This window comes from Rhinichthys klamathensis, unplaced genomic scaffold (assembly GCF_029890125.1).
Source record: "Rhinichthys klamathensis goyatoka isolate OS25496 unplaced genomic scaffold, OSU_Roscu_1.1 h1tg000111l_1, whole genome shotgun sequence".
Classification (NCBI taxonomy): domain Eukaryota; kingdom Metazoa; phylum Chordata; class Actinopteri; order Cypriniformes; family Leuciscidae; genus Rhinichthys; species Rhinichthys klamathensis.
In genome coordinates this window covers 7,176,249-7,195,355 of record NW_026606649.1, presented here as the reverse complement: position 1 = coordinate 7,195,355, position 19,107 = coordinate 7,176,249, and the positions used below count along the sequence as shown (strand labels likewise).

General features: G+C 38.5%; 1 protein-coding gene across 2 annotated transcripts in view; it reads right to left on the bottom strand.

Moving 5' to 3' along the window:
- Positions 1–19,107, bottom strand: part of anos1a (anosmin 1a) — a 42,838-nt gene that overhangs the window by 11,644 nt on the left and 12,087 nt on the right. The window contains exons 3-12 of one of the 2 annotated variants that reach the window (XM_056254398.1): positions 18,033–18,095; positions 12,600–12,822; positions 11,721–11,905; positions 11,208–11,337; positions 10,831–11,027; positions 8,026–8,167; positions 7,767–7,883; positions 4,660–4,748; positions 3,998–4,169; positions 905–1,122 (exon numbers count right to left, since the gene is read on the bottom strand). In XM_056254398.1, the coding sequence (XP_056110373.1) occupies positions 905–1,122; positions 3,998–4,169; positions 4,660–4,748; positions 7,767–7,883; positions 8,026–8,167; positions 10,831–11,027; positions 11,208–11,337; positions 11,721–11,905; positions 12,600–12,822; positions 18,033–18,095 (1,536 nt within the window). Of the gene's footprint in view, positions 1–904; positions 1,126–3,997; positions 4,170–4,659; positions 4,749–7,766; positions 7,884–8,025; positions 8,168–10,830; positions 11,028–11,207; positions 11,338–11,720; positions 11,906–12,599; positions 12,823–18,032; positions 18,096–19,107 lie in introns of both variants that reach the window. The other variant, XM_056254396.1, reaches the window with a different exon arrangement.

The window sequence follows — 19,107 nt, the reverse complement described above, 5'->3', positions numbered from 1 at the left end:
GGATCATGTCCAATGACATGCGGATACAATTGCACTGATGCACATCCGACACACTCACAGTTTAAGACATAACCAGCATAGTTTACATGAATACTCTCCAAAACGGACATTTAGACATACTGTTGTGTATTTCTCCATTCAGACACGAAAGAGAGCTCAATTCAGTAGCCTACTCGCGCGCTGTAGGTGTATTGTGCATGACTGCACGCTTCGGGTTAGGTGTGTGCGCACAGAAAACCGCACCGAATAGAGCTCTTTTTTGCATCGTCACTCTTATTCAGAGATCTATATGTCTGCCCTACTCATTCTCTCAGACGTTCACATTTTTTAACGTTTTATGACCGCGGGGTAGATCACGTTACAGTAGCCTACAAATGTGCGCATCTTCCACACACGCAGGACATCAGTTCTGACGGATCGCTTCCCAAATCGTCACTATCTAACATTTTCGTCTAGTTTTTATTCGTTGACGAAAATGTCAATAGATTTTCGTCATAGTCTTTGTCATTCAAAACTAGGTTTTATTTAGTTATCGTCTCGTTTTCGTCTGTGAAAAAATGTCGTTGACGAATAATTTTCGTCGTTATTTTCGTCAACGAAATTAACACTGTTCCTAGAGCTCCTCCACTGCGGACAGCAAGCCAAATACGTTTAACCTTAATAGCTATATAGGCAAACAAACTCGTGAAATCTCCATTGTTGTGTGTTTACCACAGCAACCACACGTTACAAGAACAGTAAGAACTAAGTTTAGAACAGAATTAAGCTTAGAAATCAATTCAGTATGGATTTTATGCTGGTTTGGTGATCTAGCTGCTCGACCTGCATGCTAGTGCCCAAAACGAAACATATCCTGGTTGAACATACTGTCTGCTTGTGACCAATTGTTCTGAACGTGACTTACTGGAGGTAGGATCTGAGACTGGGATATGAGGCTGTTGGGCAGATTATTTATGCGGCTCTCTGTGATGACCTCTGCCCATGTGACCTGATAACCTGTGACCTGTTGTGGTGGTTGAGGCATGGCCACCACCCATGAGAACAGGCCTGTCACATTCCCCATGTAGACCGAGAACGCTGCCGTCAGGTTCTCTGCCCTGACCAGGACCTTTGGAAGAACCACTGCTGATTTGAGAAAACAAAGAATCATATAAGAAACATAAAACCATATAAGTGTAATATGCATAAAGTGAAATATGTCACAGTGACATAATATAAGTAGTTAATGGTTATAATCTATTATTGTTTCTTAGAAAACAAAATATTTTAAACAAAACTGCCTCACTGCTTCTTAATATATAAAAATCATATGGCTGTATATCAGCCTATATGTCATAGGCACGAGGCCGAAGGCCAAGGCCACATCGAAATGTTGTATATATATATACAATATATATACAATATGAACTTGACATTGGCAGGTGGCAGGCTATGACGTCACCACTGGTGCGACTTTGAGTATAAAACGTCACCTGTGAAATGGTCACAGTCTCCTAATGACAATAAAGAGGTTGTGACCATTTCACAGGTGACGTTGCAAAGGAGACTGTTTGTTTGTACATAAGTGAGGAGAACGCGCATTTAGCTTCTGAGGGAGCTGAATGCGTGCATTACATGGGTCTCATCTCGCTATAGAGAGGATTTGGGTGGAATGCTGTCTTCTCTTCGAAGAAGCTGGATGCGCTAAGTATGAAGCATTCACAAGACTGACTACATGAGACATTTTTTCTGCTCTCTCCTGAGGGATAGTAGTTGGTGTTTGCACGAGCACGTTCGGCTGCTCTCGAGGGAGTTTAAGGCACTCATAGTGATGTATTCGTGTCTGTTCTCGTATGATTCTTTTCAGAGTGATAGAATCTGACGCGTGAACTTGCACGGCTGACTCTCAAAGGGGTTAAATGCGTGCTTTTTGCTATGCGTCGCAGTAATTGTTCCACCTGGGCTTGACTCTCTCCTGAGGAAGGAGAGTTGAGCGCCTGCACTCCGCTGTTAGGGTTCCGTGGCACCCATTACAGTGAGGCGGGATTTAGCATGGGGGTAGTAGACAGAGCAGGGACTAGTCGAACAGAATGTTTCCTTTTTTGGCACCTCTTATTGGCTCATGAGACAGTCGTCATGCTGTCCTTAGAGATCAGCTAGGCAATGCGCTAGGTTGATAGGCTCACTGTGAGTCTCCTTGATTACTGCCTTTACAGTAGCGGAGTGTTGTTTGGCCTCCTCTCTTTATATAGACAGTCACTTTTTCAGGCCCCTGCTCCCTAGAGCTCCACTGAATAGGGGGTATGAGTTAGGCTTTGCAAAGCCTCCTTGGTAAGGTGTTCTGAGCGTAGCACGCCTCTGTACCCAGAGCTCGGCAGGCAGTAGTGCTGTGTTTGGGCTCTTTGTGAGCCTTCTTGGCCACTGCTTTCAAAAGGAAGCTGGTTGTGAATGTGTTGTCTGGCGCTAGATAGATTATTAAAGACGTAGGCTCTTTAGTGAGCCTCCTTAGTTTCTATGGAGCATGTTATGCCCTCTCGCTATGACTGGCATTTTTGCTTAGGACATTGCTAGGTCTCCTCTTGTTTTAGAGAGTTGTCATGTTAAGGCCTCTGTCCGCAGAGCTCCTACATACAGTGGTGCTGAGTTGTCAGGCTTTTGAGCCTCCTTGGCCACTGCTTTTAGGAAGCGCCATGGGGCGGCCGCGCCGTCTCAAACCCTTGGCCTTAGCGAAGCGAGACCTGTGTGTAGGGAACCAGTGCGTTTTCCGTCCTGAGGTTTAGCCTCCGCTCTTTTGAGCTTCACCTACATGAATTGATTAAGCTCCTCATTATGAGAAGGCCCCTGTTTTTTAGTAGGCAGTGTTGTCAAGTCGTTAGGCTCCCTTTGATCCTTCTTGGATACTGCTTTTATAAAAGATATTCCGAGTTGTTGGCTCGTTTTAACACTCCTTGGAGCTGCCCTGGGTATAGAATGTAGTCAGGCCTCATCTCATTTTTGAGAGTCAGCATATTGAGGCCTCTGTTTTCTGAACCAGATTTGGGCAGTAGAGCTGAGATGTAGGCTCCTATGAGCTCCATTAGCTATTTTAGTGTCAAGTTGCTATGCCTCTTTTAAGCCTCCCTGACATGCATTGGATGTAGCTAGGCCTCCTAGCTCATTATCTTAAGGCCTCCGTCATCCGAGCTCAGCCTGGGTCTAAGTTGTTAGGCTCTCTGCAAGCCTCCTTGGAGGCTTGCAGCTTGGTCAGCTCCTTGAACCAGAGCGTTGTTAGGCCTTCTCTCACTTTAGAGAGTCATTCTATTAGAGACCTCCACGCCTCTGAGCTCCTCCCATTATTGTGGCAGGCTGCTAGCTCTGTTATTTAGCTTCCTTTACAGACGTAGCACGTACTGTATTCGTCCCATGAGCTCAGGCATAGGCTAAGTGGTTAGGCTCTCTGTGAGGCTGCTTGGCTACTGCGAGTGCCGTAAGGCCTCCTCTCACTAGAGAAAGTTGTCTTTATTGAGGCGATCCACAAGGATAGCTATTGCGAGTTGCAGGCTCTCTGTAATCCTCCTTGCAAGATATCCTGAGTGTAGGGAGTTTCTTGGTCCCAGAAACGCTGCATCCCTTTGCCATGATTCCGGTATTCCTGCACACGTCTCCTTCAGACAAGAAGTGGATGACGTATTTCTCAGATGCCCTTTTATACGCACAGTCGTGAGAATACTAACCAGTGGTGATGTCATAGGCTGCCGCCTGCCAATGTCAAGTTCGTGGTCGTGTTTGGACTCATGCTTCAGACACCAGTCATGCCGGAGGCATTCCCCATAGCGGCCCCTAGGGTACGCAGCGTCTCGTTCCCTATTCTCAGGGAACCATAGTTACGCATGTATACGCAGACAATATATATATATTATGGACACTCTTATACATCGACCTACAAGTTTGATCCAACATATCTCATAAATGGTTTTGTAGATTACGCTAATGAATTGTAGCAATACAGTCCTCATATTTTTTTAAAGCTCAGATTCACCTGATACTGTAGAGCAGGGGATGGGTTTGGGACTCTTGCTCTGGATGGTAGCACAGGAAGGGGTGTAGAAGTTTGTGCTTTCCGCCTGGGTTCGACCCTTTATTCCGACAGGCTGGATAATCACCTTATACTTGCAAGAGAACTGAAGACCAGGAAGGCTAGCAAAATTCTCCTGTTCAGTGATGTGAAAAAAAATATATATTCTTTGTTCCAACTCCACTGAAAAGAATTCAAGGAGAAATATGATGACTGATCACCTATCAACACATCCAGCATAGCTGTGGGCCTCAATGGGAAAATCTATAGTTCATGTTTTCTATATGTCAAGAAAGATTAATTTTCATGCTGAAAAAATACATTTTCCCCTTTGAGTGTGTCATAGATTTTAATACAGTTTCTTACTTTGTAAAAGACACAATTACATTGATGAAAATCTAAATATTAAAGATGTTTAAAATAATACTTTGTCTCATATTTCTCTGCAATTTAGTAAATAAATATTTCTGGAATTTGGATGTGCCTCAAAATGGTGAGTTATCTGCCATGAATGATCAATGAACACCACACAAACCCTCTCCCCGGAAATTAATCTTATGTATGAGCTGTCAGAATGTGGCCTCGCACCTGTAGGGAGGATGGAAGACACATTCCTGACTGGTTACCTGGGTGATGAGCTTCTCCTGGGTTCTGGATCCATTGTGACTGCAGAATTCCGGAGACCACTGCACACGGTAACGATTCACAGTGGGATCTGAAAAGGAGAGACAGATAAATGCCAGATTCCGAAATGTGATTAAGGAGCACTTTGAGTGGGGGACGGGAAGTTTCTGTCAGTTTGTTCCACTCACATGCTGTTCCAGACCGGCTTCCAGTCTGTGCTTTGTTTGGTGACACACCTTGATGCTTTGCTTTCGTTTGGAACTATTTCTATGGGTTGGCTGAGAAGGATTACAGTATATGAACTAACTGGCCAAATTTTGTCTGAAAAATAAGTTATTTGTTATTAATTTGTTTATTTTATACAATTTATTTGTTACTATTTTATATCTCAGCAATTTCACACATCCAATTGTTCTAGTGTGTACTGAATATCAGCGCTGTTTCTTGTATGATACCGTTGTTCATGCAACAATTAAAAATCTTAATTAACATCCCCATGTCATTCCAAAAATGTATGCATTTCTTTCTATTGTTAAACACAAATATATATACACTCACCGGCCACTTTATTAGGTACCCCATGCTAGTAACGGGTTGGACCCCCTTTTGCCTTCAGAACTGCCTCAATTCTTCGTGGCATAGATTCAACAAGGTGCTGGAAGCATTCCTCAGGGAGTTTGGTCCATATTGACATGATGGCATCACACAGTTGCCGCAGATTTGTCGGCTGCACATCCATGATGCGAATCTCCCGTTCCACCACATACCAAAGATGCTCTATTGGGTTGAGATCTGGTGACTGTGGAGGCCATTTTAGTACAGTGAACTCATTGTCATGTTCAAGAAACCAATTTGAAATGATTAGAGCTTTGTGACATGGTGGAAGTAGCCATCAGAGGATGGGTACATGGTGGCCATAAAGGGATGGACATGGTCAGAAACAATGCTCAGGTAGGCCGTGGCATTTAAACGATGCCCAATTGGCACTAAGGGGCCTAAAGTGTGCCAGGAAAACATCCCCCACACCATTACACCACCACCACCAGCCTGCACAGTGGTAACAAGGCATGATGGTTCCATGTTCTCATTCTGTTTACGCCAAATTCTGACTCTAACATCTGAATGTCTCAACAGAAATCGAGACTCATCAGACCAGGCAACATTTTTCCAGTCTTCAACTGTTCAATTTTGGTGAGCTCTTGCAAATTGTAGCCTCTTTTTCCTATTTGTAGTGGAGATGAGTGGTACCCGGTGGAGTCTTCTGCTGTTGTAGCCCATCCGCCTCAAGGTTGTGCGTGTTGTGGCTTCACAAATGCTTTGCTGCATACCTCGGTTGTAACGAGTGGTTATTTCAGTCACTGTTGCCCTTCTATCAGCTCGAACCAGTCTGGCCATTCTCCTCTGACCTCTGGCATCAACAAGGCATTTCCGCCCACAGAACTGCCGCTCACTGGATGTTTTTTCTTTTTCGGACCATTCTCTGTAAACCCTAGAGATGGTTGTGCGTGAAAATCCCAGTAGATTAGCAGTTTCTGAAATACTCAGACCAGCCCTTCTGGCACCAACAATCATGCCACGTTCAAAGTCACTCAAATCAACTTTCTTCCCCATACTGATGCTCGGTTTGAACTGCAGGAGATTGTCTTGACCATGTCTACATGCCTAAATGCACTGAGTTGCCGCCATGTGATTGGCTGCTTAGAAATTAAGTGTTAACGAGCAGTTGGACAGGTGTACCTAATAAAGTGGCCGGTGAGTGTATATATATATATATGTATATATATATATATATATATATATATATATATATATATTCTTTTTTGTTCATGTAAGTTGTGTTGTCCATACAAAACAAATAATAATACAATGAAAGTCAGCAGTGTTTTTGGCTTTCATTGTATGAATATCTTCAAAATATCTTATTTTGTATAAAAATAAAAAACTGACTTTCTAGTTTGGAAAAACATAGTGAGTAAATTATGTCAGAATTTTCATTTTTGGGTGAATGATCCCTTTCAATACATTTGAAGTTATGTTTATATTAGGTGTCTTTAATTATTTTGTACTTGCATCGAAAAATAAGTACAATGTACGTATTGTTCTTATGTTGTATTGCAAAATACTTTTGAGGTGGGATACGAGTAAAGTTTGGGACATGTTTGGTGGTATGGGTAAATTTAAGGGTGGGTAAAGGTGCAAAGGAAGGGTGTAATTATAGATGTCATTCCAGAAATTACTTACAGATGTAAATACATTCAGGTAATAATAACAATATAAGTGCAATGTAAAAACATGCATAGGTGCATTGCATCAAATTATTCATTTAAATGTTATAATAGTAGTTAAAGACACCTAATATAAAGTGGGACCAAAAGGGTCAAAATATTTAAAAGCGTGGATAAGCCTTCCATTGTAATTAAACAAAATATTTTTTTTTGTCTGTATCAGTTAATGAACAGTTAATGATTCACTGGTAATCATCAGTAATGATCTATTTAGACCTTACAAGTAATCAGTGCTCAATAATACGCCCTGTAAAAATTCATGCTTGAAAATATGCAAAACCAAGCAAAATATGCAAAGCAAAGCAATCTTGATAATGTGCCTGACAGATTAGTATGAGGTAAATCTGTGGGACATCCATTAGAGAGATTAAGGGATTTGACATGTGGCCAATGTGAGTCTTAAGTGTGAGTTATTGAAATATAAAAAAATATAAAAAACATCCTTGCTGAGGTCAAGGAGAAGATTTCAAGCAACATTTTGCATGGCTTGGTATGAATGAAATGTTTTCGTTTCTATGACAGTTTTCATTTTTGAGTTTAATGTAGGATTAACTCATCACTCACTGACAGAACGAAACAGTTTAAATGTAATTTGCAGCATGCAAAGTTAGGCCGAGACATGTCTCGTCAGCTTATGTTAGCACACAAACAGGTCGTCACTTACTTCAGTAGTTCTTATCTCTTCCCAAACAAAGAGTTATTGTTCTTCATTTAATTACACATATTCTGATGCTTAACTCTTTAATAAGCACCAAAAGAAAGACATCCAGCACAGAACAGGATGTTTCCCAGATAAAAGACATGGTATATTGCATCTGTCATACCTGTCTTTTTCCAGTAAACCCGGACCTGAAGCTGTCCATCTTGATAGAACGGAGTGCCCACGTCTAATAGATCTGACTGGGGATTTATAAAGACCGTGCTGACTGTGGGTTCCAAATCTGAATGACATCAAATATGGAGGAAAGGTATAACTTTAAAAAATTCAAAACATTTACAGCTGTTTTCACTGTATTTCACAACACCCAAATGAGTGCTGTTATGTATCAAGTACAAATGAAGAGCAATTAAATAGTTTTGTACCAGATTGTCTTTGGCTTGTAGGAAACTGAAGAATGGCCTTGGAGCTCTTGATGGGGACCTGACCCCAGTATGAAACTGCCTGCAACTCCACAGTGTAACTCCTGTTCTCTCCCAAGTCATCCAGCTCAGCATAGGTAGAGTCCTACACACACACACACACACACACACACACACACACACACACACACACACACACAAAACCCACAGGGATGCATTTGATAAGTCACAGCTATACAAATCCAAAAGAAAAAGACAGAAAGAAAAAAGGAATGATCAATGTACCTATATGAAAATAGAAGGTAAGCCCATGTGGAATTGTTAACTACCCGGCAATCCAGAGGTGTCAAACTGATTTTACGTCGAGGCTCGAGGGCCATACAAAACGTCACCTTACGCATGCAAGCCAATAATATTTTATTTCTTAAACCTTGATGAAGCTTAATCACAAAAAGAGCATATGTGCTTTTGGACAAAACCCAGAATCAAATTTAGCTGCTTTATTAACCAATATTGGGAGCAATTTACTGATTTCAGTCACCAGAGACCTTGCGTTTACTTTGAAATAATTCAGATGAAATAATTAGGGAATATTAATCAAATTAAAAAAAGAGAAACCCACTCATTGGTCTGACCTGGATAACTTAAGTAGATTTAATAAGCCTCTGGAAGCATAACTGAAGATGAACATGAAAATGAAGTTAGGCCATCACTTCTAAAAAGAACCATTAGTTATCTTAGTGTGAAGAACATTTTAATGATCGGATTAACTTTTTTTCTACTATAAAGAACCTTTTGTGCAATGGATAGACCGTGGACGTTAAAGTTTAGATGTCAATAAATAGTGTTGGGCTCATTTCAATTTACGGGCCTGCTGCTCAGTCAAACACTGTCAGCATCAAATCAGTATTAGTGCATTATATTTATTTAATAATTTTTTGCCACTAAAAATAGTTCCTTATATATGGTCCATTATTGCTGTGAGCATCTCTGACAAACGTCAAAGTGGGACAATGAATTGGGTTGCCCTGGGAAAGAGTCACTCATAGATTTAGTTTCAATGAGATTCTGAAGTGCTGAATGCCATACATAATTAAATATGCAAACTACAAACTACCATTCAAAAGTTTGTAGATAGAAGTTTTTTTTTTTTAAAGAAATTAAAGGGATAGTTCGGCCAAAAATGATATTTAACACATGCATTACTCACCCTCAAGCCGTTCGAGATGCATATGTCAATCTTGTTTCAGACGAACACATTTTCAGTTATTTTTAGAAAATGTCTTAGACCCTTCAGTGGATATAATGTGAAGCAATGTTCCGACGGTTCCTACGCTACGTCCTACCTCGTACGCCGACTTCCATCACCCGTGAACACGCGTCGATCGTTGCCGGAAGTCAGATATTTTCATTTATAAACTTTTAAATATGTATATTTTTACGACAAAACTGCACGGATTACCCTCAGAAGGCCTTCGTTTATCCCCCTGGAGCCGGATGGATTACTTTTGTGAAGGATGTATGCACATTTTGGGACTTGAAGGAGGTGGACCCCATTGCTTCACATTATATCCACTGAAGGGTCTAAGACATTTTCTAAAATAACGGAAAATGTGTTCGTCTGAAACAAGATTGACATATGCATCTCGAACGGCTTGAGGGTGAGTAATGCATGTGTTAAATATCATTTTTGGCCGAACTATCCCTTTAATACTTTTAGTCAGCAAATATGCAATAAATGTATCAAAAGTGACAGTAAAGACTGGTACACTAATACAAAACATGTCACAATATTATACAGTATTTTTTAGCAAATAAATGAAGCTTTGGTGAACATTCTCTTCTTGGTGAAGTATCCTCTTTCAAAATCATTTTGAAAAATTGTACCAACCCCGTAGTGTATAATATACAACTGCTGTAGATAACAAAATATTGTAGAAATATCATACCAATAAAATAAATGAATACAAATGTTTTCAGCATATTTAAGTTGCAAGGTTTCTCCAAAATATCCCACAGGCCATATTAGATTCCCCTGCTTTAATCCAATAACATGAGATCTGATACTGTAGCTGAGTCACATGTTAATAATAAAACTACTATTAATCACATAAATCATAGCAATAGAGTACGCCGAATTCAATGTTAATAGAATTTTTATGCAGATTGTGTTTTTATAATCTTATAATCATTGTGCACAAGAGTAATCTGTTTAAAATCAATCTGAAGCATTTTTTTTCCTATCATCTTACAGAGCCCAACAGTGAAATCAGTGTGGTTTGCATTTGTCTGCATTCACTCAGCAACTATTTAGAAATGTAGTTTTCTGAGGAAAGTGTCCCTCAGCTGACCAAGCCTTCAAAATTATAAAGGCACAACTGCCATCTCTTGGATTCCTAAAGGAGGAAAAAATAAACTCTTCAACATGATCTCATTCAAAGAAAAACAATTCAGCTGTTATTGAGAGATTTCCTTTTCTCAAGACAACTAGAATTGATATGCTGTTTTTGGCTGTTTACCAAATGGCACCCATAAATGTTTGCATTTGCCAAGAGCGGTGATGCAATGCTGTACCACCCTAGTTTGGTGTCTGAAGCCCTCAAATTTAGGGCTTGGTGCGATCAAAGGCCCAATCCTGAGTTGTTTATCTTGCACTAAGATATCTAATTTGTTGTGGCTTGCTGAAAGAAGGGGCTGGGAAGCTTAACCCTTGAGGGGTTTGGGAACAATCCAGTGTACGAGAAAATTAAATAGTGAAAGACTGAGAGAAAAAGAGAATGTGCAGAGGCATGGGCAAGTCAGAATTACCCCATTTGCAGTCTGTCTCCTTTTGAGTTTGGGTGGCATTGTGTGGTCAGACCAGCTCCAGGAGAGTTTGTAATGGTTAACAGGAATGTCTAAATCTGCAGACATGCTCCAGCTGAGGCGGACAGACACAGAGCGATCTGCACCAAAGGTCATGTCGCTGACATGAAGTTCAGATGGAGCCGGGGGAGGGGCAGGATCTGAGAGGGGGTGAAATAAAGAAATAAAACTTACAGTACAAAAACAGTACAGTAGACATTTCGGATAATACTGTCTAATCTAATTAATATGAGAAAGAATAATAAATGATATTACTATTACTATTATTCTCCTAAAATCCCCATTTGAATCCCCATTAGATTACAGTCTCTTGATCCAACCTTTAGAGGATCTGAAGTGTCTGCTGGGGGTGGTATATCCTCTTGTTCCATGAACATTGACTGCTGCCACTCTGAACTGGTACCAGCGACCGGGTCGAATGTCTGTCAACCACACACGCTCTTCTGATGTCTACAGTACAGAACCACAGATGAATGAGCGTAGGAGTGAGCGTATAAATCACTGAAGGGAGTCAAGGACGAATTACTGACTGAACATATCATACTTCAAGGATCCCAAGTGAAGTTAAGCATTTCATTTTATGCCTGGCCTACATCATATTAATGTATTTACAAACTTTATGATGTTTACGGTTACAGATATTATTATATTACAGTAATAATATAAATAATCAACATTTGAATGATTAAGGATTAAAACCTTTCATCAAAGTTATACATGAATTTTGAACAATACCCGTTCTTGTCTTGGGACAACTTTGATAAACTTTGTTGATCCACTTCAATGTTGAGTACTGTATATTATAGTATAGTATAATATTATTTCACACTTACCCGTGCCACCACTTGCCACTCAGTGGCTCCATCCTCACTGGGGTGGATGCCATAGTTCCACCTCCTCTGCAGAACATTCAGCACCGGCTCCGCTGACACATTAAACTTGGAGGACCAGCGCACTTCCAGCACACCAGACTCCAGCTCCTCAAAGACCAGCTCCTTCCTGGGCTTTAGAGGAGCACCTGAAGATCAAGAGAATCCGATTAATACATTATACATTATACAGATCAAGCTATCCGATCTGTATACTGTTATGTATAATGGGTTTGTTTGTTTGTTTTTTCAAATATTATGGTTATTTTGAGGACATTTCATACATTTTGACACAGAACAATTTTACAAATTTAAAATTAAAATGATTAAAAATTAGAAAGCAGCAGTTAAGATTTCCCCTATATTAGTGGTTCTCAACCTTTTTGACTCCAATGCCCCCCTTTGTCCAAGACAATATTTTAAGGCTCACCTATCTAAACATATAATGGTACTTCTGGTACTTCTGTTGTATAAAAGTAAAAAACTAAAAAATATAATGTCAGGTTAACATCTTTATTTGTAATGTTGTTATTTTTTAGCATTTTAATTAAGAATAATATAATATAACTACATTTAAATAATATTAAGACTTACTGGGGCCCCCCAGGAAGTTTGGCGAGGCCCTTAGTGGGCCCTGGACCTCTGGTTGAAAACCACTGCCCTATATGCATGATGAAGTCTTAATTCTAATTGAGTGGTTTTTAATTAATCAGCTGCTAGCCGTTCCAGGTGAAAGAAAAAAGGTACAGTTATCAGTTGGTATCGACCACAGCTGAAGTTAAAAACGAATTGGTAACTGGGTTAAACCAGCTGTTTACCATCAGGTTCAGTAGCAGGTCTTACCCCTATAGAGGTTCTTAGGTGACTGGCATGTGTGTCCACAGCCGTTTGGGCAGCATTTCTTCTGGGTTGAACACTCTCCATCTTCCTCACATCCTTCCACACAGGCGGCTGCAAACCCGCTGGCTCTTTCTGGTGGGGGACAGTCACCCTGTTTCACCACCATCACTGATCGCAGGAACTCACAGCTCGTCACACACTCCCCATGACGCTTGGGAAAGGCATGCTGAGGAGATGTCATAGTGTACAGGACCAAAGTTTAACACCTGTAACTCATAGTTTATAGATTCTAGCAATTCATTTGTCTATGGATTTTCAAAACACACTTGTGGTCTCATTCTCTAACCATTTGTATGTATGTATTTGTACATAAAACTTGTGTGCATTCTCACATAGACACTTTCACACTGAAATATTGATTTATGAAACGTTGCACTTTATACGCAAAAATGTTTATATAATAGTTAAATAAACCATGGAAAATGTATAATATAATATAATATAATATAATATAATATAATATAATATAATATAATATAATATAATATAATATAATATAATATAATATAATAATGCAATAATCCCCCAGTATCAGTAATAGAACCGTTTCACCGTTTGTATCACTACTGTCATGGCAGTCGTGCAAATCCACCATATTAAAAAAAAAATACTACTGTTGTTGTGTCAGGAGGAAATGTAGTTTTAAAAGTTTTTTTAGGCAAGAATGTAGTTTTTTAGACCTAAAATTTGTGACTCATGTATATTGCTCATGGCCTATTTTACAATTGTTTAGACGCTTTCGCAGATGCGAGCTCCAGTCCATCAGCAGCGTTTAGCACTCGTAGAGAACAGCTTCATCTCGGCCCGTCATTCAGGAATTTGCCGTTGGTTCTTATGTAGATAGTGGTTAAACATGAGATATAATTCATTTGGGGCATATCGAACGGACAATTTTTGGCTAAGGGGAAAATTAAGCTTATATTTAGGCTATATTTAACTCAAATCCTGTTCTAGACTTTTGCTTTTGTACGTTTGACTGAATTGTTTGCTTTTGTTTATTTTTTATTGTCTTTTACAATGGCTATTGTTGTTCATTTAAATATTCTTTGATACATATCAGCACGGCTGTGATTCGGTCGTAGGTAATCACAGCGTGCTGATATACAGCCATATCGCACAGCTATGAGTGTGAAATCCGCTGAGGACAGCGTTGTATTCGTTATGTTTGTCCTTCTCATGAGAGCGCTAAAACAAATTCCTTGCTCTGACTCACTCATAAAGACAGTCTTTGCCGCCATCTAATATGGAATGCCAAAGCTGACTTAATTAAAAATAAATAAATACATAAATAAATATACAAATAAATGTAAAAAAGCAAAAATACATAAATAAATACATAAATAAATATACAAAGAAATGTAAAAAAGTACAAATAAATGAGTATTTATACTTTTATGTCCTTATTTATGTATAATTGTATTTTTTCACACATTTTTTTATTTTTTATTTATACATTTATTCATTTATTTATTTACACTTTTATTTATTTCCACATTCATTTATGTATATATGTTTTTATGTCTACATTTATTTATTTTCACATTTATTTATTTATACATTTATTTATTTCCACATTTATTTATTTCCACATTTATTTATTTCCACATTTATTTATTTACACATTTCTTTGTCCGTATGCTAATGAGGGGGGTGTGTTTTACCTCAGACATCAGCAATCGAGCTCAGAGTGGCAGTGCTGAAGCTTTGAGGCCACAGTGACACCTTGTGGTGTGTGACCAAACGAAACGCAAGAGGTGTGCGGACAATATCACATTTTAAGTCATGTATATCACCCTAACTGTATGTAGGGTAGCTATATAGGGTTAACACACATAGCACGCATGAACAGAAACTGCACTTCAACGGGTCTGATAGCAGGCACTTGGACATGGAAGCGCATGAAAGTATCCACTATTAATAACAGTGTAAACGCGGTGGATAGGGGCTGATAAGAGCTTGCGTTTACTGTCGATGAGACTCGCACACCAGCACAGAACGCGGAGAGAAACCAGCACACATTTCACTGACTCCTACGCAAGCATATTGATCAATGAGTTTGAAACTCATTGATCATACGTTTCATGATTTCGTATGCATAACAGGTGACAATTCAAATGCTTAAAACACAACCCATATTTCATAGATGCTGCTCTTAGATACTGATTAATCACAAGTCATCAATTTGGAATTATTCTTAAATCAAACAAAAGGGGCTCATGTAAACGCAGCTAGTGAGCCACGCATCTCACCCCATGCAGTGGAGGGGAAAATTATAATAAAATTATCTCATACATGGGCTTTTTTTTTTTTACAGCATTTCAGCTCAGACACACATCGCCCCGCCATAATTTTGCTCCTTGAGCTGTACAGTTTACAGTAACAGGTGGTGTTTTCCCCCGAACTGAATGAATCAGTATTTTAATAAATCGGTCTGAATGAATGATATGACTCACTCGTTTAGACAGTGACTTACCGCCACCTACTGGCTGTTTTATTTAAACATACAATTTAATTGATTCCATCATTTCATATTTCTATATTCATTTATTTTTAACATTAATCTCATAACGACTTTTATGCAATTGTATTTGCAGTGTAAAAGCATTCTCCTCTGTATTAAGATTTTGACTTTAAATGACTTAATGACTTTTGTTAATTTTATTTTACTGATAACAGCCATAGTGCCTTATTATAATTATAACTGAGTAGTTTATCGATTAATATTAAGAACTTGACATATATGATGATGTATAGCCTACCTATTTAATAAGGTTTGGGTAGATATAACATCAATTTATAGGGGGAAATATCACCACGCCCATGGGAACGACAGGTGCTGTTTGAATAGGCATGATGATGCTTCAGTCCTCCACTGCATGGGGTGAGATGCGTGGCTCACTAGCTGCGTTTACATGAGCCCCTTTTGTTTGATTTAAGAATAATTCCAAATTGATGACTTGTGATTAATCAGTATCTAAGAGCAGCATCTATGAAATATGGGTTGTGTTTTAAGCATTTGAATTGTCACCTGTTATGCATACAAAATTATGAAATGCGAACGTAAACCGTGTATTGAGTCGCGTTTCAAACTCATTGATCAATAAGCTTGCGTAGGAGTCAGTGAAATGTGTGCTGGTTTCTCTCCGCGTTCTGCGCTGGTGTGCGAGTCTCATCGACAATAAACGCAAGCTCTTATCAGCCCCTATCCACCGCGTTTACACTGTTATTAATAGTGGATACTTTCATGCGCTTCCATGTCCAAGTGCCTGCTATCAGACCCGTTGAAGTGCAGTTTCTGTTCATGTGTGCTATGTGTGTTAACCCTATAGCCTACCCTACATACAGTTAGGGTGATATACATGACTTAAAATGTGATATTGTCCGCACACCTCTTGCGTTTCGTTTGGTCACACACCACAAGGTGTAACTGTGACCTCAAAGCTTCAGCACTGCCATTCTGAGCTCGATTGCTGATGTCTGAGGTAAAACACGCCCCCCTCATTAGCATACGGACAAATAAATGTGGAAATAAATAAATGTGGAAATAAATAAATGTGGAAATAAATAAATGTATAAATAAATAAATGTGAAAATAAATAAATGTAGACATAAAAACGTATATACATAAATGAATGTGGAAATAAATAAAAGTGGAAATAAATAAATGAATAAATGTATAAATAAAAATAAATAAAAAATGTGTGAAAAAATACAATTATACATAAATAAGGACATAAAAGTGTAAATACTCATTTATTTGTACTTTTTTACATTTCTTTGTATATTTATTTATGTATTTATTTATGTATTTTTGCTTTTTTACATTTATTCGTATATTTATTCATGTATTTATTTATTTTTAATTAAGTCAGCTTTGGCATTCCATATCTAATGGCATAATATTGTAACTTTCACTGAAGTCCATATCACGATCTACGGACCATTTCTCTATACCAAACATGGTATAGGTATTATTTATATAAAATAATATTTATTGAACAACAACATCTAAATTAACAACAATATCCATTCTAAAAGACAATAGGAAATAAACACAAGCAAACAATTCAGTCAAACTTACAAGCAGCACTCTAGTACAAGATTTATATTAAATATAGCCTAAATATAAGCTTAATTTTCCCCTTAGCTAAAATCGATTTGCTCTGGAACAAGTAATAGATTAATAAGACCAAAGATTGCCAGTTTGATATGCTCCAAATTAATTATATCTCATGTTTAACCACTTTCTACATAAAAGCCAGCTGCAAATTCCCAAAGCACTGGCCGAGATGACGCTGTTCTCTGCGGGTACATGAGCGCTGAATGGCTGCTGACGGCCTGGAGCTCGCATCTGCGAAAGCGTCTAAACATATTGTAAAATAGGCACTATGATTATATATTAGTCGCATATTTGAGATCTAAATAACTACATTCACGCCTAAAAACTCTTAAAACTACATTTCGTGACACAACAACAGTAGTATTTTTAAAAAGGTAGATTTGCTCGACCGCCATGACAGTCGCCGCAAGCGGAGTAACGGTTAGAGTTCTACTGGGTAAATAATGCACGGCTGGAAAAGGCTCTCAGCCAATCAGATTCGAGAACCAGAAAGAACTATTGTATATAATATAATATAATATAATATATGTTCATTCATCCATCCAAACCCCTTGTGGGATTGGGATTATGGAGCCTATCCCAGGTTATATTAGAAATGTAATTATTATGTGACCATACTTATTTATTTCAGGAAAATAATATGATCTAGGATAAGTTCTGCATAAAACTGTATATGTTCATGTGTAGTTTAAGCCTATATGAAAGGTGTATATTGTTTTTCAGCTGGCTTCAGAAAATGGCTTTTCTTGCTTTTGGCACTACGTTCAAAACAAGATGATTATAACATTTCACATTTACATGAGTTGTGAATGATTTAATGTTGCTTACTCTTATACAAGTCTAAAATGATTGATGAAGGTCCTGATCAGTACTGACAAATGAAAAAACGATATTCATAGTTTTAAGTCCCCATTGCCCTCAACATTGCATTTATAGCCAAAGAACTAGGGAAAGCTAGATGTTACAAGGCCAAGAGTTTTAAAATGTAGAAAATCCACAGAAACAGGATTCAAGACCAAATGGAAATGTTCAAACAGATTCTAAGACTGTTTTAAAAAGAAGATCAGAGCAGAACATTATCATTTTGAACAATAGGAGACCACTTCTATGGTAGTCAAGTCTGTCAAGAAAAACAATGGAGGATTAATATTTGGAAAACCAGAACATCAAGGTCAGCCATTTTGTATTAGATTTTTTTCTTGTTAAGAACACATCCCAGAAACTACTAGATCTGTTAAGAATGCTGCGGTCTGTACCTCACATAAATCTCGACAAGGTCCATCTTTCAACTCCCAGGAGTCTTTGCATGGCTCCAGGCACTGTGAACAGACAGCAGAAGTTTGAGTATCAGCAGTCTCAAATGACTCTGGTATCATTCTTTTTCAAACAATCACAGCCAAATATGTTAAAGTCAAAAGCATTTGCTTTGAGTCACAAAACCTTACAAACCGTTCTTTAGTCTTACCCTTAATTACAATGGTAAGCCATTAATAATTATTTTAGAGTTGCCGGGACAGATTTCCCGAGAAACTGTGCGTGTTTACAGCATATCCCTTAATAAAGGAAAGAAGGCCTAGCTACTACAATATGGAGTTGAAGTAGATTGAAGCTACAACAACTGTACCTCAAATTGGAAGAGTTTGCAAGCAAAAACCTTGTCAATGCACAACATTTCCTATGCACGGACTAGGTTCACAAAACAATTATTATGTTGTTAACAATGCCAATCTCTAACCAGTTACTACTTCAGTCTATTTGCCTAAAAATAGATTTGCCAATATATAGTTTTCACCATTATCTGATATGAAAAGCAATCATTATGTCTAGTGTCAGTGTTGCCAATCTTTTTTAACATTGTTTTAAAACAATTGATTTCAATGAGTCAAAAGCTACTTAACCGCTCATAAGATAATTTTCAGATATCCATTGTTTGTTTTTGGGAGAGTAGATAGCGATGTAGTTAGTGACATTCACACTTATAAGGTGCACATCTGTAACCATGGGCACAGCCATGCACCTCAAACCATGAGATTCATCTGCGCAGAATAAAGGAGCCAAAGCACAAGTCACAAAATGACCAAAACAATGTTGTTTTTTGCTTCAACCATTAGAAGGCCAAAACCGAAACGCTGCGTCCGTGATGACATTTTGGGGAATACCCTCAGCGTGAAAGACGCTGTCTACGGGTACTAGCTTGAAACTAGTCCAATCTTGATTGGTGCTGCGTCATGACGTGGTATGTGATGGCATACACAGAAGCTACAAAGGGCACACAAAAGAGTTAGCTTCTGATAAGTTGAAGCAAGTCGCTTCAAGGCATGCGGAGGTGTG